Consider the following 25,168-nt stretch of genomic DNA (forward strand, 5'->3'; position numbering starts at 1 on the left):
TTACTGTGGACGATTTATTGATTATTCTACGGACAAAAAAAATATAACTATTATAATATTGAATAACAGTTTTTAAGCAAAGATTGGAAATGTATATATGCCCCCCCATGACAGTGAACTTGTATATAGCTGTGTTTCTGACAGGTGGTGGTAAAAGTCTAGGTGTTTTGAGAAGATTGATATTTTATTGTGAAGGGCTGTCACCGGACGTCTTATTGTTTTTACGGTTCACGGAGCGGAAGTCAAGTTCCTCGCCATTTTGAGGAATCGGCCCGCAGTGGAGCAGCTAGCTGCTGTGAGGGCAGTGTGATTGACCCTATGAGAAGCTATGCCGATGACTTAGTTCTTTGAAAAAGTCTTCATCACATTGATATTTGATCTCTTTCACACGTGGTGTAACATTTCTACCTTAGATTACTCTTCCAGACATGTCCACCGAAGGAGCCGCCGACCAGGTAGCTACATGCAGTTCTTCTTAGGGGCCGGCTAGCCCCGAGCGGACCGCTAGCATAACCTCATTTAATGTTATTCTAGGTTAATGTTAGCAAGCTTATTCCGTTACAGTGCTGTGTTGTATTAACGTCTTCATTAGCTGGTGTAACCTAGCCTCGCTGCTAACAAGGTTTGAGGCAAAGCTACAAGTTTAGCTTTTCGTGCGCCAAATTGACTGGCTAGCTTTAGCGTTTTCATTTTCGTAAGTTGTCTAACGCTAACGTGTTTAGCCTCGTTGATATCAGCCGCATGCAAAGCTGATATTAACGTACATTTTCTGCGATTTAGTCACATTTATTAACTATAGTTTCCACTGTGTTGGATGCTAGCTACAAGGGCCTAGCTAGCCAGTGAAGAACAATTGATTTATAAGTCTAATAACCTCAAGTAAGCGTTAAATAAAGGTGGATGTAGTCTTTTGATCTCAAACTTGTAAATTCCTGTGGTACAGCAGCAAGGTATCAATGTTCTTTCAAACTAAGCTAAATTAAAAATGAAAGCTCAAGACCGTGCAAAATATACAGTATAAAATTAATAAGCTATACATACTATATGCAAAGACAGGGACAGAATGCAATGTTCATAATATAAACTTTTAGACATCCTCCTGCAGTACAGCCAGGGATTAATTGTACCATCTATCATTAATTAACCCATCCATTCATTTTGAACCTGTTGGTCCCTGTAGGCATCACGGCAACACAACCATCACTGCAGCCCATTCAACATCATAACCCACTTTATCTCGTGTGTTTGTGTGTATACAGGCGGCAGCAGAGTACATCCCAGAGAAGGTGAAGAAGGCAGAGAAGAAGTTGGAAGAAAACCCATATGACCTTGACGCATGGAGCATTCTGATTCGAGAAGCACAGGTTTAGTGACACAGAGTTGCATTCCTCGGGTTAAATAGGCAAAATGGGGATCGAGGGCGGTGCGGGTCAGTGGGGCAGAGTTTGCAGATTGATTCAGTACAGTTCGTACTTTAATTCCAACATTATTGCTCCTTTTTCGTATGTTTAATAGTGTGGGATGTAAATGCATTCTCCTTCTTTAGAACCAACCCATAGATAAAGCAAGGAAGACATACGAGCGACTTGTCACGCAGTTCCCGAGTTCTGGCAGATTCTGGAAACTATTCATTGAAGCAGAGGTTAATACTTTTTTTTCTTAAGTGTGCATGGCTTGGGATTTTATAAACATGATCAACAATGTGATTTTCACACAATCTAAATGTCTCTTACTTAAATGGAGTTTAAAGTCACAATTCTGGTTTTGAGCCCATAGACCTGACTACAACTCTAACCTGTACAGCTTTTATTTAAGTTTTTTTTACAATTGAAATCATCTCCAACATGAGAAACATTCTACAGACTAAAGGACCGGGACTGAACACAGATAAATGATGGTGTTAAACTGAGCATGTCCGACTCATTAAGAATTGTGCCTTTAAACGCAACCAAAGGGGAAATTAGCTCTAACCGTTTCTTTTCCAGAAAACTCCTTTTGTTCCCAGGATTTAAAAACAAAATACATTTTCTCTGCGCCATATTTTAAATGGGGTAAAGTGAATTTGTTGCATGTTTGGTCTGCAACAGTATTAAAACTATTTTAATGGTATTGGAGTGCATTAGCCTTTTATTCACTTGTCGTGTCTATTTATTGCCTCCTGTGTCATTTCTTTGGGGTAATTTTTATAAACAAATATCTTTATTGTGTGGCCCATTCTTTCCTTGAACCAGCAAGTCCCCAACCCCCCCCACTCCTCCTAAACATGTGACCAGCAGTGACCCATTTACCTCGATGCCACCCACAGGCTTTACTGTTATGCAGTCAGGTACTGATAGGATGATTCACTTTCCCTCGCACTTTACTTCTGCTGAAGAGCCCATTTTAAATGCATTATCTGATGCTCTCCCACATCTACCGATCACTACTGCAGCTGGTGTGTAACATTAGCTTGTGCACATTTGTACAGTGATATCAAGTATCAGCATTGAGCTTCTAGTTAAATGTCCAGTTGTAGGTCTAGAAAAAGTTCACCAATGCTGTGACTAGGAAAATGGCTTTGTGTTCAGGTTGTACTGGTTGTGGTTTGTTGTGGGTTGCTCCCCTGGGTGAAATTATCCCTGCCCCTTTTTTCTCTCGCCGTCTTCCCCCCTTCAAGATTACACAGGACAAGAAAAAGCCTGGTGTAGTATTTCATGGAACAGATGTATATGTGTCCTAAATAGAAAAAGAACACAACAAGGCTCATCCAAGTGGACTCGGCTTCCCAAGGACAGTCGTCAATAACCTCATCTGGCCTCCAGGTGGCAGTATCTGTACTTGTACCAGTAAAGCTTTAGTGACCAACCATATTCATGTTTTACCCTCCTGTTAAATTTACCTCAGGCAACAAATGCAGGCTGGTTATGTAGGTTTTAGTGAAAGATAATTCATAGATCATAAGAAAGTGCAGCAGGACGGAGAGGGAGTTTGAATAAAAGACCATGAAACATTTAATGCATCAATGCTTCATTAGTCTGGATGATGGGTTGGATGTGGCAGATTTAAAGGATAGTGTCCACCTAAATGGGAAATCAAATGTAAGATCGATTACACATTGAATAGGCACATTATACTGATCATTAAAAAGGGGGAATGGTTAAATCTGACCTAACCTGCTGATCCTTAGTGGACAGACCTCAGAAGTATAGTTAGGTGAGTTGTTATCCACAGGGAGCTTAAACTATTCTGGACACTGATGTTTATACAAAACCATTTATTTAAATTGAGTAATTGGTGCACGCTGTGGATTGTCAGTGAATTAGGAAAGGTTTTTAATTTATCATTGGAAAATTGTGCTAGAGGAAGTGGCTGGTAGCTTTATTAGCCTTCACAGATGTGCTGCTAGTAGTGAAGCAGAGGGAATGAGCAGGTGAAACTATCAGATGGTAGAGACCAGAGTCAAATTCCTTATATGCATAAACCTACTTGGCATATAAAGCTAATTATGAGCTTAATGTACTGCAAATAAGATGATTTGCTTATGTGAACATTTAGGTCTTGATTTTATTTTCAGCTTATTTTCATTGTATTTCATCTCAATCTTTTTTTCTAGCTTAAACTTAGTATTCATATTGTCCACAAATTATTCCAAAACTCAGCTGTAAGATATTATTTCAGCTTATATGCTTCTACTGCTGATAGGACTCACTGGTTATTTGAACTGGCTTCAGGCATTTTAATCACTGAGAATTGAAAAAACAAAACGGAACTTCTCAAAGTCCTTTACAAGGCAGCTGTTATTTTAAATGTTAACACTTGATTTGTAATTCTTAATGTACAGATTAAAGAAACCTGTTTGGTAAGTATGTGCGTTAGCTGTCTGTTACGTCCCCCTTTAGTCAAACTTCATTTTAAATGTAGACGTTATTGTTAGTGTGTGTGTAAGTTTCCTCAGTCAGATTTTACTCCGGCCTCATTTGCACAAGTTGCACACTAGGCAAATTCTCTTTCCAAAACCAGGAAAATCTGGAGTGTGTTTAACACTGCGTTCTCAGAAACGCCCTCTAGTGTGTGAGCGTGTGTCTGTGAGTGAAGGTTGCCAACACATGACTCAAAGCTTGGGTTTATCTCTGCTTTATGTTTGGGCCCTATAGAGTCCATTCTACCCCTAGAACAAATCCTTTCCTCCAGTTTGAAGGGTTATGTCATCACACTTTAATATAGAGAAAATATCTAGTGTTTATTTTAGGGACACGAATCAGCCTAGTCTAAGTTTCTCCATAAAAGGAATCTTGACATTAGCAATATCGTTATTCCAAATACAAATTTTTTATAGTAGTTTTCACAGCTTGTTGTAAAGTTAGTGCACAATTACAAACTTGTTAACTGCAGTTCAGAAAGCTATTAACAAGTCATTGTTTGCAATTACTGTAATCTGTTTGGATACTGTGATGGTTTCCGTGTCTTTTTTTTCTTATTTTTTATTGGATTTGGCCAGAGACATTTTCAGTGTAGTCATCTTTTACAAATCATCATGCCCTGATTTACTTTCCCTCATGGAAATTGTCATCTCACTGTTTCTGCCTCCTACCGTCTCATAACACGTTTCCTCCCCATAAGGTGTAATTGTTAAGTTTGTATTAAATTATGTACCTTTTTATATGGGCTTCCTTTATTATATTAAATCAATTTCAGTTGGTTTAAACAATCACATACGTGTGTTTTTTTTTCTTCAGTAGAATTTGTGCCTCATGATTATTTTAAGTAACCTGGTACTGAAGCCTCCTTGTAGCAGTCACTAGTAGACTAGTGTGTTAATGTAACTCTCGCGCAGGAGCTGCTTCAGAGTTTGTTAACATCTCACTTGACTTAGCAATTGTTATAAACATATCACAATTTAATTTGATGGCCTATCCATTTTTTGTGTATGATGTGAAATCACTAAGGTGGCTCAGATTTAATGGATTCTGGAAGACTTCTAACTGAGTTTACATTATACAATTTATATCATAAATTAGATATTTCTGAATATATAACTTTAAAAAAATCTCTATTAATGGCCCTACATTTTTAGATTCTGTGTTGTATAATATGTGTAAATATATTTTGTGTAAATTAGACATTTTATAAGGAGATGGATCTACACACATTATTTCTCCTTGTAATTATTGGAGATGAGCAAGTAAAGTAGGTCAGTCTTTTTCTAGAGATGATGCCCTGAAGGCTCCAAAACTGCATCACATCTTATCTTTGGAAATTATTTCCTAGACAATGTACTTTTAGTTTTCTAGAGTCTAGACGTTTTTAATTATTATTTTGATTAGTGTCATGAAATACCAAAAGAACCTTTCATTTTGAATTCTCAGCTGTATTTTTTGATATGGGTGTCTTAACATTTCTTTATATACCAGGGTAGATTGAGTTTAATTTATATTTTTAGCATTTTGTTTTGGATTATAGTCATTAATGAAGTGGAAACATCCCGCACCCTCACCACTAAAAGGAATAACATCCAGTTTCAGTTGGATCATTAGCTCACAGTTGTGTACGTTCTTAATCGCATATCTCTTTGTCATGTAAATTATGAATTGTCATCAGTCAAGTTCACCGCTGCCTTTTTACTTTGTAGCACACATTAACATAGCGTCACTGACTGGATCTCCCCTTAACATAGGCCAAAGCTGCTTACCCCATGTTATCAGTAGCCTCTCCTTTCTGTGCTGGACTGGACACTGGCTTCACCAGAAAGAAACTCATTCCTGCTGCATTGTTGACTAAGGGAACACGGTCGCCCAAGTCATCATGGATTTGGATTTAAAGTTCAGATCCTTATTTCTCAGAGTAGAAGCACCTTTTCTGTATTTTGCTAAAAAATCTGCTCTCTGATCTTTTCGTCCAGATTTTCTCTGTAACACACGCTCTCTGGTGTTTTTTCCTTCTGGGCTATGTGGCACAACCTACGAAAAAAATAAACCCCTTCTTTTTATACAAGTAATTTGTCATTCTTGTGTGAATTTCACTTTGTTGATCGTATGTGTGTACGAATGTTCACGTTGTGCATGAATGCATGTTTCCTTTATTCCCCTCAAAGTAGGGGAGACTTTTGAATTAACGTTACATTTACACTCTTATTTGCAGATCAAGGCTAAAAACTATGACAAAGTAGAAAAGGTAAGTGTCCATCACACTCACAGAAGCTGACAAGTGTTATGTCTATCCCCAGGAAGAGTTCATCTGAAAGTTTTGAATAGAATATCTGTCTTCTACCTTGGTAGTTGCAAGTGATTTCCACTACATCATGCACACACTTTTGTAACGAACACTAAAACTGTCTCTGTATTACAACAAAGTCAATGTGAAAGTCCTGTAATTTGTAGCATTGAACATATACTTCAACATTATTAATTTAAAACACAGAATACCCCAAACAAAACCCTGCAGCTGGATAAAACAAACAAACTTTCCTCAGTTTGACCTTTTAAAGTCTGAAATGACTCGTTGCAATCTGGATTTTCCCATATATTTTATAAGTTTCCAACTAATGTCATTGTGTTAGCGTGACTTATTAGGTTTTTAAAATATCTTATTTCACTTCTAGTTCCAACTTTTTATATGTAACTATTTAAATGTGAACACCGAACCAACATCTACGCTGATTTGTTCCCTCACTTTTTAAATTCACTGAGTTTGTTGAAAAAAGGCCAGTTTTGTCCAGGACGACAAAAAGGACCAACATTACACAAAAATGTTAATATTTGTCAATATTGATAATTATCACAATAAATGTCACATTCTTTTCTTTCAAGTTTCAACACAGTTGCTTTCTCCTGAGCAAAGTTGTGGTGGTAAACTCTTTATGAGCAGAGAATGACAAACATTGGATAAACAAATCAATTGAGTTATTCCTCCTCACTGTGTTTACACAATGCATTAGCAATATGTTGACATATATTGAACATCTGTTAAACTGCTGTAGATGAAAATTACATTGTGATTATAAATGATATTGTTTTATTGCCAATCAAACTTCAAAACATCAACATGCTTGTATTCATCAAACAAACCTCAAACTCTGGTCTGTTAATCTGAGTGTGGTGTAGCTCACTGGGCCACCTCTGAAGCCTGTGTAATGAAGCAGGATAACTGGAGTGAGCTAACGATGCTAAGGACACGCAACCCCCATCCCCAAAATCCTGCACACCGTAAAAAATCAAATCGAAGAAACAGTGTAGACTGGTGGTTTGATCATCGCAAATAAAAAATATTTGTTTCTGTTTCCATTGACTGTGTCCTAACATATTCCCTGCAGTTGTTTCAGAGATGTCTCATGAAAGTGTTGCACATCGACCTGTGGAAATGCTACCTCTCATATGTCCGAGAGACCAAAGGGAAGCTGCCCAGCTACAAGTAAGAGCACATGCTGCATAGTGGGAGCAGTGTGTCGGCTTCCCTCTGTAAACCTGTGTAGCACATATTGAACTGAATTCACTTCTTCTCTCACCCTCAGAGAGAAGATGGCTCAGGCGTATGACTTTGCCCTGGACAAAATAGGCATGGAGATAATGTCTTATCAGGTAAACACATCTGAGCTCTGTGTTTGTGCTTGTGTGTATGCGCTTCTTTTATCGCCTGTCACCTAACAGAGCGTTGTTCCTCTCTCAGATTTGGGTCGACTACATCAACTTCCTCAAAGGAGTGTAAGTGTTTATCCCGTGATATCCAGAGGCTTCATACATTGGTGACCAGCTCTTTGAATGCTGACACTGGGGTTTGTCGTGTCATTAGTGAAGCCGTGGGCTCGTATGCTGAGAATCAACGGATCACTGCAGTGCGGAGGGTCTACCAGAGGGGCTGCGTGAACCCCATGATCAACATTGAGCAGCTGTGGAGAGATTATAGCAAATATGAAGAGGTGAGACACGCACCCAGGCCTTGTCTTATAAGAACGTGATAGTAGTGGAGTGATTTCTCAATTTCCTAACCATTTTTTCCATTCATAACCAGGGCATCAATGTGCACTTGGCCAAAAAGATGATTGAGGACCGGAGCAGAGACTACATGAACGCCAGGAGAGTCGCTAAAGTGAGATTTTCCACACAACCGGTCACAAATCGATGTATCTACTATTAATGTCTGCTGCGAGCTGACACAGACTGTTCTGTGGTGGCGTGTTTGATTCAGGAGTATGAAACAGTGATGAAGGGGTTGGACCGGAACGCACCGTCGGTACCGCCACAGAACTCCCCTCAGGAAGCCCAGCAGGTGGAAATGTGGAAGAAGTACATCCAGTGGGAGAAAAGCAACCCACTGCGCACAGAAGACCAGACCCTCATCACAAAGAGAGGTGACTGATGTGGTCAAGAGTTATTGTGTTGGTCTTGAATTTTTTTTTAAGCTTTTAGGAATTTATAATTTGGTTTTATTAATACTGATTCTATTTGTTTTATTTTAGTTTAGTAGTATTTGTTTGTTATGCAGCCAATATTCTTTAAGTCAACTGCCTTGATTATTTTAATTTTTTTTCGCTTTTACTTGTTAAGCACTTTGTAACATTGTGCTTTATAACACAAGTGCTGTATAAATAAAGTTAGTTTTTTATATTATTATTATTAGGTCATCTTAGTTATTTATTAGACCTTAGTCAATGACTGCAGCCAGTAGAGGGCGCAGGTTCTCCTCACTCTTGATTTAGCCCATATATTCTGATCAGTGTGTGTTGTGTGTTGCAGTGATGTTTGCCTATGAGCAGTGCCTGCTGGTGCTGGGTCACCATCCCGACGTATGGTATGAGGCAGCCCAGTATCTGGAGCAGTCCAGCAAACTGCTGGCGGAGAAAGGAGTAAGAAATTAAAACTTTCACGCTCAAATTCGACTTGAAATTCACAAACACTTGCTGAGAATTTTTTTTCAAAACACTCCTATAATACTTTTCCATGTTTGTTTTCCACTTAGGATATGAATAATTCCAAGCTGTTTAGTGACGAGGCAGCCAACATCTACGAACGTGCCATCGGGACCCTCCTGAAGAAGAACATGCTTCTGTACTTTGCATTTGCCGACTATGAAGAGGTGGGTGTCCGGTGGCTGATTCTGCCGTCACCAACACGACAAGAGACCCACGGACTGATCAGCCTTTGTCTTTTCTTGCTTTCCTCACAGAGTCGCCTGAAGTACGAGAAGGTCCACAGCATCTACAACAAACTCTTGGGCGTCGAAGACATTGATCCCACACTGGTCTACATCCAGTACATGAAGTTTGCCAGGAGGGCGGAGGGCATCAAGTCCGGACGCACAATCTTCAAAAAGGGCCGGGAGGATCTGCGCACACGTCACCATGTGTACGTGACCGCAGCCCTGATGGAGTACTACTGCAGCAAGGTGAGGACACGCATGGCCACACGACAAGTGTTTGTGAAAGATGTGACTAGAATCAAACCTTTTTCAAACTCTTTTTATTTCCCCCCGGCAGGATAAATCAGTGGCCTTCAAGATCTTTGAGCTTGGTCTAAAGAAATATGGAGACATACCAGAGTACATACTGGCGTACATCGATTACCTCTCTCACCTTAATGGTAGGTTGTGTCAGTTTTATTAACTACTAATTTGTAAATCAAACACACAAAGGTCTAGTAATGGGAAATAAATATGTGACTTATTTTGATTTTCTGTCTTCTCTCTCTCCAGAGGACAACAACACCCGGGTCCTCTTTGAACGTGTCCTCACCTCAGGAAGTTTGTCACCAGATAAATCAGGGTAATGTCAAGTTTGAATTAAGTTGCGTGTGTGTGTCGTTTTTTTTAAGTCGATTTAATTTGAATGTTAATTCTTCCTCCGCTCCTCAGTGAGATCTGGGCTCGGTTCCTGGCGTTTGAGAGCAACATAGGCGACCTGGCCAGTATCCTGAAAGTAGAGCGCAGGCGCTTCACTGCCTTCAAGGACGAGTACGAGGGCAAAGAGACGGCTCTGCTCGTAGACCGATACAAGTTCATGGACCTGTATCCCTGCTCGTCCAGTGAACTCAAGGCCCTCGGATACAAGGTAGTTGTCATTACACGTTCGGACCAAATGTTTAACAGCTCAAGCTTCTTTGTTTGCATGATATTAATAGATATAGTGTTTGTGTGCACAGGATGTTTCTCGTGCCAAACTGGCAGCTCTGCTCCCAGAGACGGTGGTGACGCCCTCTACACCTGCACAGAAGGACGACGCTGACCGTAAACCCGAGTACCCCAAACCCGACACCAACCAGATGATCCCCTTCCAGCCACGTCACCTCGCCCGTATGTACCCCTGAGCCGCTCGCACGCTGCCCCCGATAAATCCTGCTCATCACCGTGAAATATTAGTCTGAACATGCCCTTCCCTTCTTTTCTCTCCTCCATTGACCTGATTCCTCTTTGATGTATCTGTTTGCCTTTCTCTCCACAGCTCCAGGTTTACACCCCGTCCCTGGCGGAGTTTTCCCAGTCCCCCCGGCTGCTGTCTTACTAATGAAGCTGCTCCCCCCGCCTACGTGCTTCTCCGTGAGTCGCATCAGTTCAAATCTATCAGGCTCATATGGTGTATACCAGTAATGAAAGGAGCAGGGGGTTGCTTTCTGTCTGCTTGGACTCAAAGAGTGTGTGACTGTGTCTTTCTGCAGGGTCCCTTTGTTCAAGTGGATGAGCTCATGGAAACTCTTCGGAGATGCACCCTTCCTGACAGTAAGTAGTCCATCAGCGCTTCAGACGAATCCAGACCACGTTTCCTTTGAGCCGCATTGACGTGGCTCTGGTGATGGTAATGTCCATCCGACGGCCCCTTCAGTCACAGGGTTTGCAGGGTTCCCGCGGAGTCTTAAAAAGTCTTCAATTTAATAATCTGAATTTTAGGCCTTAAAAAGTCTTAAAAAGTCTTAAATTTGATTAAGCTAGGTCTTAAAAATGAATTGGATTAGGAAGCGACTTCGCGATAACTTGCATTCCAGTAAATATGCTTTGAGGAGAACACCCAGTGTGTTGGTGAGGATGATGTGAGGACTGTATATGAGGAACTTATCCTTTTAAGCCGGTTCTGATTTCCAGCTCCGCTCCAGGTGTGTCTGCTAAAACACGGCTCAGACGACTTCTCTCTGTTAATGCTCCTTAATGTGGAAACAACACAGTACAACATATGCCTATGAAAGGCCGGGCAGGATATGGGTTGGAATACGTGTGGTTCTATATTAACAATATACATCCTTATCTATCCATGCACAAACAGACAGCAGTCTGCGTCCGACGGACAGCTGTCTTCTTCCTCTCTGTGCACAGTTCTGTGTACTGTTATGTTAAGTCATTGTTGTGTTGAACAGGAATACATTTACTTTGCAAGTAATTCTGGGACTTATTTCTTCTTTCGTAGTACTTTTCTAAGTGGTCTTAAAAAGGTCTTAAAAAGTCTTCAATTGAACTTGTTAAAACCTGTAGGAACCCTGTGATTGGCTAAACACTGGTCCAAAGTAAGCCTGTAGTGAAAATATGATACTGCCCCCTACTTGACATATTACTGATGCATTTGTTTGTCTCTTCAGATGTCGATGCCGCTGTAGAGCTGATCACTGGCAAGCAGCCCGACGCAGGAGGCGAGGGCAACGGAGCCATTGAGAACCACGCTGTTGCCAAGTCACTAAAGAGGCCTAACGCAGACTCTGACGAGGAGGATGACAAAGGAGCTGTGGCTCCGCCCATACACGACATCTACCGCTCACGCCAACAGAAGAGGATTCGATGAAGTGACTACAACCCACGGTGAACCTGACAAGAATGTAATCTTAATAGCCGGTCATATGGGGTTTAACGTACGTATCCATGTTTCTGAGTCTTTTCTTACAGATCTGTTGATTTCTCTTCAGACGACAAACATTCATAAACACACACACACACACACACACACACTCTCACTCACACAGACATACACACAGTATGGTCACCTGAGTGTTCTTGTGGGGCTTTTTTTGTTATGTTAACAGTTTTTATTTTTAAAGACTGACCATTATACTGTAAAAAATTTTAATTCAATCATTGATTCAGCCGTTTTGACCCTGTGATCTTCCAGCGAAGGAAAAGTGGAGTTAAGGTTTTTTAGATAACTGGAGGAAACACAGTTCATTTCAATAAAAGTGAAAAAGAATTCAACTGGATTTGTTTGTTTTTTGACTTGACCTGTGTTTTTTTGTGTAATTGTCTTTCTCTGTAACTGAATTAACTTTTTATAAGGATTTCATGTAACCGTGATACTGAACCAGGTCCGATCATTACCACTAGATGGCAGTCTATCCCCTCAATGGGTTACAGTTTCTTTTTGAAAACTTAACTCTTTATTTGGGCAAGCATATTAACTTTTCCATTTAAGCTATTATTAAAACATGTTTTATTGCTGTAAAAGCGGTCCAGGCAGATCTTCAGCTGTGATAATCTCTTTACTTGAAAATAATATCTCCTACACAGTGAACATGTTTTATTATTAGCCAGCTGTTCTTTTTCACATTGAACTGATCACAGGATTATTTGTCCACCCAGCACAGCCTTTGTTCTGGGTGAGCGGCTGCTTATCTCACCTCTGAGCCAACTCACTGCCAACATTATGGTATAAAAGTGTTTATGCAGAGCACTCTGCATTTGGTAATCTGTCATTTACAGACAAATGTAAAAAAGAGAAACAAGTCAATACATCAGGTTTTAGCTTCTGAATAAATAACATTTAGTAGAGCTCTCAATCAAGACTATCTAGAAGCAATTGCTTGTTTGTTCCTTCTCACTCTTGTTTTTTCTCTCCAGTAGCAACAAATCTAACTGAACATAAAGTCCACAGCTCTTCTTGTGTTAGAGCATAAAGTTCTGCAAAATATCTCACGACCAGGAACATTTGTGGACATTGTTCTCTTTTAATCAGACAATGCAGCAAAGGGTTTTAAGTCAAAAAGAAAGAAAGAAAAAAGAAAAACTTGCTGACATCTGTTTTGTAGCAACAAACACAAAAGCCCAGAGGGATGATTCTCCTGAATGTCTCTGACTGTTTGCAACAGCACATCAGACTTTCAAATTTCCATCACATGGCTCCACAAACCATATGAACAGGCACGTTTTCTTTTTTGAAATTGCTACCACTGTTCCTATTGCAATAGCACAAAGAATATGTCCATGTAAAAGTCCTGTGCAGACTTATCCTTACTGGCTGCAGACGCAAAAAACGCCATCAAGACACAGCGCAGTGCAAAAACATAAAAAAAAAATAAAACTAATGCCAGATTGCATTTTGTCATTCTGGAGGTTTCACGGACATTTCATGTTAGTGTCCTGCACCAAATAAATATCTAAAATATAAGACAAGTAAATATGTCCTTAAATATTGCAGCTTATTAAGAGTATCTTTTCAAACTTCACATTCTTTTTCAGTAGCTTTAAATATTTACATGCCGGCTAATATTCACTATACCACCAATCTTCACATCGGCTCCTCTTTTTACATGTTTATCTTTTTACATTATAATACATGACCTTTTTTTTTTTATATACATTTTTTACCGTAGCAACATGTTGATACTGGACAATCTATTTCCAAAATACTGAACAAATATCTCCGGATGGCCTTTGTAAAACTGTCCCAGCAGCCGTCTCTTCTCTCTGATGGAGAGTTCCGTGTTCTCGTGGATCGTCCGCAGTAAAGACCAAAGCTCCTCTTTCGTGGTTTTTTGTGTGTTTTCTGAAAAGGCCTTGGGGCTCAACCTTGTGCAGAACGTCGTTCCTGCAGTGAAGAGAGGTGGAGAAACAAAAATGAAATGTAAGAAGAAAATCTTTTTCCAAAGCAAAGGGATTTCTACTAAAATGGAGGTAAACGAGACCTGTGCAAACCTGTTATCATGTCTGGATCTTTCCCTTTTACAATGTTTGTGATTCTGTCGCTCACCATCTTGTGCAGAGTTACAGGAATCTGGTGGAAAAGAGAGAGAAAAACCTGTTAAAACTCTCCTTATTTCGACTGAACGATCCAAATCAATATGAATAGAATTGTGTTAAATTTAATTATTATGTTTATTTCATTTCAGTTTGAATTATAAATATCTGATCTCTGATTGGTTGCAAGCCTTCTTCTGAACATCCTGTGTTAACAGCATTTTTCCCTCCCTGTGCCTGAGGTCTATCGCAGATCGTTGATTGTGACGTGTCTCCACACGTTCACATACACACAGTAAATGAGTAGCGCTCACTTTGAAAAGGTCGCAGTGGTTATCCATCATGAACAGAACCATCAAGTCCACCTTTCCTTTGGGGAGTCTCCTGCTGTAGACGATGGCACTCGAGAAAGACCTTTTCACCGCCATTCTGTTCTCAATCTGACGGAGAAAGGTTTAGGGTTAACAAAGATCTAACAGACACATCTGCAGACGCACACAAGACGCGCACAAGCTCTCACCTCTTTGTGCAGTTTGACCTCTTGTAATCTGGCTGCAGTGGCCATGAATCTCAGGAGTCTGCGAAGCTCCTCCCTGCTGCGAGAGTCCTGCAGCTTCAGGCTCAGCTGCAGAGCCTCCAGAGCCTGCTCCCGCTTGCCGTTCACTGAAAAAAGACCAAAGGAAACACAAGGATGAAAATGCTGCGCAAGAGCCAAGCAGCCTTCGTGTTTAGAGTGACACGGGCAGGACAACACTGAACCAGCCCCCCCACTCACCGAGTAGCTCCGAGATGCCCGAGTGGATGTCAAAAACGTGGTTGCTGAGGAGCGGCGGCTGCTGTGTGTGTCCATAATGCTGAGCCAGCACCTCGTACAGCAGCTTCTTACTCTGGAGCAGGTCGTTCGAGCAACCGGCCAAACCTCGGCTGACCTCCACCACCAGTTCATCAGGCAGGAACTCCAGACAGTCCACGGCCCCTGACATCCACTCATCGGCCCTGAGGGAGAGGGAGAGGGAGGGTCATGTTAGCTTTGGATATTTACTGAACTCAACTGCTTCCAGTAATGCAACATAGATTTTGTCATTTGCAGGTAAAAATACATCTAAATAAAATGATTTGTTTGGAAGTAATTACACATAATTATTGGTATAAGAAGCATTGTAACATCATAAGAGATAGATAGATAGATAGACAGACAGACAGACAGACAGACAGACAGACAGACAGACAGACAGACAGACAGACAGACGAATGAGATGTAAATTGATGTGTATGATTCAAACCCACACATTAAGTACATGTGAAACAGAATGGCCCCTGTCAGGTTTATATTGTTTACTATTGGATCATTATTATATGTGTAATTAAATTTGTTGTTTACTGATGATGTGTTTTTTGTATTGGACATATTTATCTCCCTTTAATTAGTAACTACGCCTACACAAGTCAGCAAATCTTCAAGTTAAATGTCCCTAAATAAATAAATACTCAATATATATATATATATATTTGTGACATTATTAGCTGTGAAGCAGTTGTCTAAAACAGTAAATAAGGACTGACAGATGATAATAAATATGTTCAAGGACTCACTGGGCTTCACCGAAAGCCTTGAGGACCTCTCGATCCAGGTAGCTCGATGTGTACAACAGGTCCGGGTCACTGTCCATAGTGTGCAGCGGAGGCCGAGATGCGTCCTTGCCCTCCAACAGGTTCTCCAGCAGGGGGAGCTCTACCAGCTGCAACAGCCTGAACACAGCCTGCTGGTGCCACACCTCATACACCACTGTGAAAACACAGAGCTAAATGTCATTAAGGGTCAAAGGAACACAGAGCCTGTCCTGTGTTTTCACGTCACACTCTCCTGTGTCTCATCAGGGAGGACTTACGCTCTTGCGAGAGGCCGAGGTTCATCATCTGGGGGGTGACGGTCGAGCTCAGGTTGAGGTTTCCCAGCACGTCCTCCAGTGACTTGTCCGTGTTAACAGGGGAGTGGGTGGAGTAGCCCAGCACCTCGTGTCTGAAGAGTCATAAAACAACAGCAATCAGTGGGAAGTTAGGGAAAGAAAGAAATGCTGAAGGTTGCCTAGGACCTGTGACTCGCTTTATATCTGACAAAATAAATGCTCTATTTCCAGCATCAAACAATCTCTGATGGACATTAAATAAGCCAATTGAAAATTGATTCCTTCTCCGTTTACTTGGAATTATCCCCGTGAAGCCCTGACTGGGCCCAATGCTGCGAACAACAGAAGCCTCATTTTAACTGTTTGAGCACATGGCTCCTCTTTCATCTGCCATTAGGCCCATCCGACTTTCTCTGGTGTGGCCTGGTGCTGTCACTCTTACAACAACATTGGATCAAAAGGGGAACAAACAGAAAGTGCTGGCCATGTGTTCGCCCCTCATCAATAAAGCCTGTCCTTGCTCAGAGCTCTACAGCTCCCCCCCCCACACACACAACTTCACTCAAGAGAAAGAGAATCGCCTGAGTTTATAGAATATAATATATAACAGCCAAAGTCACCACAGTAGTGATCAGTGGATGGAGTCACAGTAGCGAGCTCCCGCCATTACATGCACTCAGCCAATCAGGAGTCAGCTTCAGCTGTCGATCAGAACTTTTCATTATTTCCTTTCAGTTTTGCAGCTTCAAATAACTGATCAAAACCAAAAATACTGGGAAAATGAAAACTTTGAGGATCATTTTTCCATTTTCATGCTTAAGTTTTGGTGTTGCAAACAAGCAAAACACAACATTTTAGCTTGTTATCTTTCGTGGCACTTTCAAGTGGATTTGTCGCCTTTGTTACCAAGCTAGTTTCTCCCATATTCCCCCTTTGTGCTAAGCTAAACCAGCTAGCTGCTAGTGCTATCAACTTATTAAGCATATTGACAATGGACTTACAAAGCAAATTCATTTCTTTTAATATTTGGCTAATTCTGTTGTTGTTTCAAATGAAAGTTGCCAAACCGGTGACTAGCAGGACACTAGGTGTAAGCCTATAGTCCTGCCAGGGTGAGCGCACTATCATGCAAGATTAAAGAAAGTAGATCCATCCCTTTAATCAAATCAGCTCCAACAAAATCAACTCAAAGGAAACTTCCACCAAGCTTCAATAAAGTTGGTTCAGTAGTTTTTGTGAAATCCTGTTAAACACAATCCAATAGAAACACACCGAAACAAAAGGGTTACTGGAAGTGAATAGTATCAAAACATGACTACATGATGGCAGTTCAAGAGTCACGTGTCATGCTTCACTAGTTTTCAGAGGCCACGCTGGATTTGGGATTAGCTCCGGCCATCAGGAGGACGGAGAACAAAGCGAATCAAAAATGGGATCTGAAGATGTTGTGACAAGAGTCTGTACCTTTCATGTGATGGACTATAGCTGTTCTTGTTCCTGTTCATGCTCGGTGAGTCATAGCCGCTCTCGATGGTGCTGGTGGAGTGAGAGTTGACGTCGGCCAGCGATGATGAGGAGGTGGTGGTCGGGCTCAGGAACCTGTACAAACTGAAACTGCTGTCCTCAAACGTCGCTCGCTTCTTCTCCTTCCCAAACACTTTAATTCCCACCGGCTCGAACACCCTCGAGTCCATCAGGGCCTGGCAGAGACGGACGGCCTTGTAGCGCGGCACGTCCTCATCGCCGAAGAAGCGGTTCAGGGTGATGTGTGCCAACACCACATCCACGGCGTCCGAGCCCAGGAAGCAGTCATGGTAGGACTTGAGGTTGTGGCGCCGGCGCTTGACCTCCACCTGAGTGTGGAGATTGGAGATGATGCTGCTCCAGATGTAGGTGGCCCGGAAAGGCTTCCCAGCCATGACTTGTCCTGATGGAGGAGGAGAAGAGAGAATGACTGGATGGAAGGTGGAAGGTGGAAGGTGGAGGCGGTCAATAAAGAGAGGGTTGAAGTAGAAGAGATAAAAGTCATAAACCGGCCGGGAAAAGAATGAGAATCCTTTACATTTCATGATGACAGTTCACAAGATGCAAGAAGTTATTTGTGGCACAGATTTCGATGAAGTGGACGAGAGGACTAGAAAATTTGTCAATAAACAGAAAAGTTTAAAATCAGTTAATCATATAAGTCATTCTTCAAGAAAATCTGACAGATACTTCTTGGGGTTTTACGTCTGGAAATTTGATTAACGATTGTTGTAGGTCAGACTGGAGGACATAACTCGGGCTTTGGGAAATTGTGAGGGACATTTATATATGTACACATGTATATAAAGAGCATTTACAGCCACACATACTGCGCACATGAGGGGAACTTTACAACACCACCCATTTGCCTCCACAGGCAGACGCCATAAAATCCCTTCACAACTACCTAAACTCTCCTAATCACTCATCCTTTTGGCGATCCACTTGTTATTCCACAATTGACTTTCTCAGCTCTGTCTATTGTCTGAGTTTGCAGAGAACGGTGCTTTCTGTCTGCACCGAACACACACACCCTGTCCTCTGTGTAATGTCACATACTTAGAATTCAAATTTCCGTTAATGTACGTGGGTGTGACGGCTAAAGGTCCGGGATCAATGCAATCTAATGGGGGGGGGGGGGGGGGTAGCAGCCGGACCCAAATCCTCTTTTGAGGAGGCACGCTTGTGCATTGCGTATTGACAAGCTTACTTTTAATTTGATTAACACGATTAACACTTAAGAAGCAAATACTGCAGTCTGTGTATTTAGAGGAAGTAATTGTTGTGTAACTGTGGTCGGAGACACAAATGATTCCCGCATGTTACCTTGTCTATTGTTATTGTGCCGAGATACCACGTGAGTTGAAGGGTGCGGCCCTCGTTGTTGTGAGAGAGCCCCGTGACGGTCCTGCTGAAGATTCAACCCCGTTTAAAACCCTTGGGGAAAAAATATGATCCGGAGAGCAGACATGCATGTTTGGATCTCCCACAATCAGAGTTCTGACGTCAGTTGGCGTTCACAATAGACGGGTGTTCAGAGACTTGCAGAGTCACTCGCTGTAAGTTCAAGAAAACAGAAGCATCAAATGTGCCTGATTTTCTTATGCAATCGTTCCACACTTCCTGCTCCACTCAATCTCACAAGGAAACAAAGACAATGATCACACTGTGAGCGTTCTCCCACTAGAGATACAATTGTGTGTTCCTGCTGTATTTCCCACTGCCGGGCTGCGTAACAGGCAAGTAAAGCAGTACCTGGCCCATGCACTCAAAGGCTGACACACTAAACACACTTTCTCAGCATATTTCATCTGCCAGTCTGTGTTGGATATAGGTCTTTGTAGGATTTGCGGCATTCACTGTAAGCCAAGCCGGACCGATGACAGCAGATGAGGGCCGTCCTTTGGCGAGATGTTGCTGTGGCTTTTCATCTCACAACAGGAGGCATTTTAAAGCCTGTTGAGCAAATGCAACGGAGAGGATCTGAGAGATTCACAGAGGCCAGGGGCCATAAATCAGGCACCGACAGCAGCAGCAGCCAGGCCGATAACACAACATGACAAATACAATTACTGACCCATCTGTAAAATGTGACAACAAAACACCCGGGGGGGGTGTTACAGCTTCGAGCATATGTTTACCCACTCGTTTCGAGAAAAACTACAAAATGCTCACGATGGGAGGAGAGGAAGATGTGATGATGATCTACTGATTAATGAGATACATCTAAGTCATACTGTGCGTCCCACTGGGGGAGAGAATGGTCCCGAACTGGGAATTTGCAAATCAGGGAAGAACAACAGAGGCTGGAGCAAAAACACACATCAGCTGTTTGCATCAGTTATAGGAATCAGAAAAAAATATAATCTGGTGACACAAATCATTAAAGTATTGCATTCCAAGCTTTGAGGAACTCAAGTTTGAAAATGCTTCCTTAGAATAAATGGAAGAAGAAGTCCATTAGTCACTGTATCATTTTAAACTTACTAAAATGCAGAATATCACCGGAGCAAAATACTTTTGGACCAATTAGCAGGAAAAACTTAATTATCAGAATGAAATCCTTGACGTGGAGTTAGGGCAGGGCCATCTGGAGCGTCCCACCAGGAGGCCGGGATTACCAGTCACACTATAAATCCGGATCTGATCAATATCCATTAATGCTTGTTCAAAAGGTTTAAAGAGAAAAAAAGAAAAGAGAAGAAGTGGAAGGTCAGGTGCGGGTCACAACAATCCTGGGAACCCGGCTCTGCTCTGTCACCTCTGGTTGCGTGCACCAGCCAGAGATTTGAGGCCAGTTTGCATAGCCGACGCCGGTCTCCTTCACCGGGCCTTTGGCGCGAAAAATAAAAAAAGATCTACCCCACAGATAGACAGACTATGGTGGGACAATGCATGTGGTTCAGTGTGGTACACCAGTGCAGCGGGTGTTTGCACTCATCAGAGTGGGTAAATAACCGCAGAGGGAGCACAAACACAGACACACATGGGAATCTCCTCCCCTGTGAACATGGTGGTTGCAACTCAAACACATGGGAGTGATATTTACTAAGATGTGTCGTGCCAAAAAGAAATCATTCGGCAGAAACTGATTTTCAGCGTCCTGGTCAGGCAAGCTGTGTTTATGCAGTTTATAACCATCTAAAGCTGCTTTCATCAACGAGTTATAACTTGTTCGCATACACCCTAGTAATAGTAAAGGTATGTGTTGATGTAATTTTAAAGGTACTTGTACACTGAAAACAGGGAGGTGTTCACCAACTTTAATGCTTCAACTTGTAATAAAACAAATAAATCAAGTTTGCTCAAATTAATGTTAACAAGATAAACAAACTCACTTGATGACATTAATTAAAAAATTGTATGTGTAATTACTTAATTATGCAATCCTATTATTTTCCATGTGTATATTTGTTTGGTAGCCTGTGTCTAACATCCTTTAAAATACATGAAAGCTATATTGGATGTTAATATGATTTAATGCTAAATTATATACAAAATAAAGTTATTGTCTTTTTATATGCTCCGTGTAAGTTTACCTCATCCTCTACATTATGGCCATCCAGTCCATTTTACCACTTTACAAGTATTTAACACAAAATACAAAAAGAAAACCAATGTCTCTGGATGAAAAAGCAGCGCAATACATGTAGTAGACACGGACGAAGATGTCAAGAGAGTTTCTGTCGAAAATGTCGAAAATGTTATTGTGCTCTTAAGAAAAACATGTGATCTCTGCAGCGGAATTCATACGTTAACGACCTGACTCTACCTGCTGCAACACCCCTCGTCTGAATGCTCCGGAGAATGTGTTGTTGTGAATGTGTCTGAACGGAGAATTTCCCTCTGCCTTCTCATGTGTGGAAGGTAAAGTCCCGAAATTAGTCGGGACACAATTCTCCGGACCTTTCCCCGGAGTTGGTGTCTGAAAATGGCTTATGTGAGAGAGCAAATATCCGAGCGAGAGGCTGCGGACGTCCTCCAGAGTTTCTCCTGCAGGCCCCCAAGCATTAAAAGATGGACACGTTCCGAATGAGCCCATGTGGGAAAACAGCAGGAGATCCTCCAGTAGATTCACGCCAGCCAGTGGGCAGAGTCATGACATTTTGCTAACACGTGATGGACGCAAAACAGAAACAAAGAGAGAAACTATACAAATACATCAGGATGAGAAGAACGAGTCGCTGCGTTGATCGTGTGTCAAAGGCAAAATCCGGAGAAAGTCCAGGTCCAATTGTTTGGACATTTCCCGGCGATCATATCTGAGAAGGTAACAACGTTCAAATTGTCCACTTTACGGAGACTGATCACATTTGGGCATGAAGCCCCTGTCTAACCTGCAGAATGCACAGGTGAGGATTTCAAACGATGGGGAAAGAAACGCACTGGGGCCCTGCTGGACCAATGGCAGCAGCAGGTCGTGGTTAACAGCCTGTGGCAGATCCCTTCATTCTCCTCAACACGCTCAGACTGGTGAGATTAACAGATCGAGCCTCAGCACTGACACACGGTGGAAGTCGAGGGGCTCGTGGGCCCTCATGAATCTGAGCCCTCACATCCCCAGTGAGTGTGTGTGGTGGAAAGATACACATGGTGATGACGATGATCCGGTTCTACCTGTGTTTTCACATAACACTGCTGCAGGCTGCATGCTGCTGACTCTGCACCCAGCACGCTGAATTTCACGGAACTCAGACGGTTATCTAGGTTCATTGATTTGTCCTTAAGTGATCTTAATTATATAGTCAAATGTAGTATGAAATCTTTATCAAATTTGCCTCCTAATGCTGTTGTTATACTTATAGAAAATATGACAACATGGCGAAAGAAAGGTGAGATAAACATTCGGGACATATTTGAAAAACACAGTGAATTTACATCCACTTTTAAATGAGAAAGTAATATAATAGTGCCTGATATACTTCCCTTTCTATAACAAATAACAGCCTATCACCCAAAGTCCCAAATGGCACCTCACATTTCTACTCACAGCCCGAGAGTCTCAGCCAAATCCAAACCATTTCAACAGGTTAAAAAGTTCAAATCAAATATCCCAAGTACAAGCAGATAGCAGCAACATCTATATTTGATCAATAAAGTTGTATTACCTGGTGATCGGTGCATTCAGACTTCGTCCAGTCCCTACATACGCACACACGCACACACACACACTCTCTGTCAGATCCCGTCCATGCTCTGCAAGTCCCGACGTGACGCACGCAGCTCAGCACTAGAGCCAGCCACCGAAACCGTCCCCTCCCACTGCGATACATTATTCATGCCAATCACAGCCCCGCCTCCTTCAGCCTGATCGTGAGCGTCTCAGTGTTTATCAACTATCACACTACAGTTTCTATAGCTGAGACTGTAGTTACAGCTCGCTTGATAACAAAAAATAATCCAGGAGAGGCTTAATTTCCAAAGCATGGCCCAGGTAATTTTTTTTAACACATGAAAACACGTGTCAGGGGAATATTCATCTATGAGAAAAATAAACAAATTTAGAGTTTCATATTCAAAGTTCGATATTTTCAGATTCGATGTTAATTTGTTTATTGATGTAAAGTTAAACTGTCAGGAAACAACCTTTAACTTACCCACTTCTACAGCACACATTGTTTGTAAATCTGATCTGATAAAGACCAGGAATGTTTAACTGTGGGGAGGAGAGGAAAGAGGAAAGAGGAAAGAGGAAAGAGGAAAGAAAAGAAAAGGTGAGGAGAGGAAAGAGGAGGTGAGGAGAGGAAAGAAAATTAGAGGTGAGGAGAGGAAAGAAGTGGACAGGAAAGGAAAGGAGAGTAAAGAAGAGGCAGGAAAGAAGTGTAGAGGAGAGGTGAGGAAAGAAGGGGTAAGGAAGAAGGGGATAGGAGAGGAGTTGTCACATCATCACCTATGAGAAATCAAGAAAAATAATTTCTAAGATACAACGTAACCACCAAAGTCAAAAATGTCACCTTAGAAATATACAGTCAGCTCTGGATTCCTCCTCCGAGAGAATAACTCACCATCAAATGCTATGTGTTTCCATCTTCTTCGTAACCAGCCTGGTGCAACGTTCACCAATGTATACACAGTATTTAGAAAAAAAAAAGGAAAAATCTCACAGAGCCCCTATAACCAACTGTTTCCTTTTCCTATTTGGCGTCACATGACTGCAGGTGCCTCATGATCAGCAGCGGCGCTGATCTTAACCCATCACATCAGCAGTCATCGTTTATTAACAAACAACACCTCCTCACCTCACATGAGCTGTGATGTGATGACACCGATTTCCCTGAACCTGGCCTCGCACCTGGAGCCTTCCGTCTTCCTTGAAGTGTAATCCGACGAGGGAAAAGCAGTAAGTCGACACTGTGAAGCCGAAGTCGGTCACCGGCTCAGAGTGAGACTGAAAGGAAGACAGCTATTATGATCATGAGGCACAGGCATGCTGCGGGTGAGGCGTGTAACTGGGACAAACCGGTTTGATGGCAGTCCTCTTCACCTCTTCTTTAGAAAAATGCTCCTTCCCCACCAGGTGAGAGAGCAGAGTCAGGACCTAGAGAGAATAGTCACAATATTACATACTGTCATGGACTTGAGCAAGGCAGGTTTCACCAGAGCAGAGGTTCCGAAACTAGAGGTCGGCATCACCTGGGAGGGTCACAAGACACCAGAGGGGGGTCGTGGAAGTCAAATCAAATTCAAAAATCAAGTGTTGTTTCCTAGTATTAATATTACTACAAATAGTAGATATCTTTAAAATAAAGCCATTAAAATAAAGCAATATCTCTAATTTTCTTTTTATATGTTTCTTCTAAGGTTTTAGAGCTATATTCAAATGAATGTGAGACATTTGGTGCAGAATCGTTGGGTCTTTGGTGGAGGTGTGCTCTCTACTGAGTGCTATTCAAGCTTTTCTTTTAAACAAAGTAACTCAAATCAACACCCTTTGTATTCATCAACCACCACTCAGGATACTTGTCTCTATTAGTTATTTTGAAGGTGGGGGCCTGAAATGTCAGTGAACCTCTGCTCTTAGGAAACAGCACATGAGCATGTGTGCAACTTTAAGGAGGGACTCCACTGACATGAAATACTACTCAGTCCTTGGTGGAACTGAGAGGCAGGATGGTTCTTATGAAATATGCTGCAGCTGCATTATGGGAAATGTAGGATGCAGTGTATTTGGAGGTTAGCCCACACTTCAAAGTAGATGTGAACATTTCACAGCTCCTGCTACACAACCACTACTAGACTAGACTACAAAACAGAGATGGGTGCAGGGTCAAGAGGCTGACCCTGACCTGTAGTGTCCATGGAGTCGGGCTGGGGACAGTTGCTGCATCTCTCTCCTGGTGGTAGAGAATAAAGGCTTTAAATGCACCCAAAAATAATCATTTAGGATAGAACTGAAAAGGATTTTGTTGAATTACATGTATGGGTCAGCAGAAGGGAAATGGATATCAAAAAAAAAAAAGCGAAATCTTTAATTTCTGTATTGGCAGTTGAAAACGCCTCTTTCATAAAAACTGATGATATCATATGTGAGTTTTAAAGTCATTCATTTGAATTCAGTCACATGACCAACCCTGTCTTTATAGTTAGAACCAATACATAAAAAACCCTGAACCGTGACTTCATCAGAGCTCAATGAAAGTTTTTGAAGAACAAACATGAGCAGATTAGCTCTTTTTTCTCAGCTTCAATAGGTGACGTTTTTTTATATTTATACAGTTCTCATATCTTTGTATAACAACGCCAAGCCACGCCTCTGAGCTCAGTACCTTCAGGTTTAAGGTACAGTGAGACGAAGCCTTTGTGTGGAGCCGAAACTGGTTTTACCAGTGTTCAGCTGAAGGAAG

The 25,168-nt window shown here is 41.7% G+C and overlaps 2 protein-coding genes across 3 annotated transcripts; one reads left to right on the top strand and one right to left on the bottom strand.

Annotated features, from left to right (window-relative positions):
- Positions 1–259: 259 nt before the first annotated feature.
- Positions 260–12,135, top strand: cstf3 (cleavage stimulation factor, 3' pre-RNA, subunit 3). The gene is made up of 20 exons (XM_062386867.1): positions 260–455; positions 1,260–1,364; positions 1,547–1,642; positions 6,118–6,150; positions 7,289–7,386; positions 7,487–7,553; positions 7,642–7,676; positions 7,765–7,891; positions 7,984–8,061; positions 8,161–8,323; positions 8,709–8,818; positions 8,932–9,048; positions 9,139–9,357; positions 9,449–9,551; positions 9,664–9,733; positions 9,823–10,018; positions 10,110–10,260; positions 10,409–10,503; positions 10,623–10,683; positions 11,532–12,135. Exons 1-20 carry the CDS (start codon positions 429–431, stop codon positions 11,729–11,731), a joined length of 2,151 nt encoding a protein of 716 aa, XP_062242851.1. The 5' UTR covers positions 260–428; the 3' UTR covers positions 11,732–12,135.
- Positions 12,136–12,748: 613 nt separating this feature from the next.
- On the bottom strand, positions 12,749–23,702 carry depdc7a (DEP domain containing 7, paralog a). Of its 2 annotated transcripts, none has more exons than XM_062386869.1 (9): positions 23,564–23,702; positions 17,265–17,727; positions 15,783–15,913; positions 15,487–15,679; positions 14,669–14,889; positions 14,414–14,556; positions 14,208–14,333; positions 13,852–13,930; positions 12,749–13,744 (listed from the first exon to the last, which is right to left on the bottom strand). In XM_062386869.1, exons 2-9 carry the CDS (start codon positions 17,717–17,719, stop codon positions 13,521–13,523), a joined length of 1,572 nt encoding a protein of 523 aa, XP_062242853.1. In that variant the 5' UTR covers positions 17,720–17,727; positions 23,564–23,702; the 3' UTR covers positions 12,749–13,520. The 2 variants fall into 2 exon arrangements, with proteins under 2 accessions (XP_062242853.1, XP_062242852.1); XM_062386868.1 differs by lacking the exon at positions 23,564–23,702 and adding an exon at positions 22,433–22,512.
- Between the last annotated feature and the right edge of the window lie 1,466 nt (positions 23,703–25,168).

The sequence above is a fragment of the Platichthys flesus genome, chromosome 1 (assembly GCF_949316205.1).
Source record: "Platichthys flesus chromosome 1, fPlaFle2.1, whole genome shotgun sequence".
In the NCBI taxonomy this organism is placed as follows: domain Eukaryota; kingdom Metazoa; phylum Chordata; class Actinopteri; order Pleuronectiformes; family Pleuronectidae; genus Platichthys; species Platichthys flesus.

Bases quoted from the DNA above. Each gene is read 5' to 3' on its own strand.
- cstf3 (XM_062386867.1), top strand. From the start codon at position 429: ATGTCCACCGAAGGAGCCGCCGACCAG. The intron at 456-1,259 runs GTAGCTACATGC...GTGTGTATACAG, and splicing joins CCGAAGGAGCCGCCGACCAG to GCGGCAGCAGAGTACATCCC. The intron at 10,019-10,109 runs GTAGTTGTCATT...TTGTGTGCACAG, and splicing joins TCAAGGCCCTCGGATACAAG to GATGTTTCTCGTGCCAAACT.
- depdc7a (XM_062386868.1), bottom strand. The intron at 14,334-14,413 runs GTGAGAGCTTGT...TTTCTCCGTCAG, and splicing joins AGGTCAAACTGCACAAAGAG to ATTGAGAACAGAATGGCGGT. The intron at 13,745-13,851 runs GTTTGCACAGGT...TCTTCACTGCAG, and splicing joins AGATCCAGACATGATAACAG to GAACGACGTTCTGCACAAGG.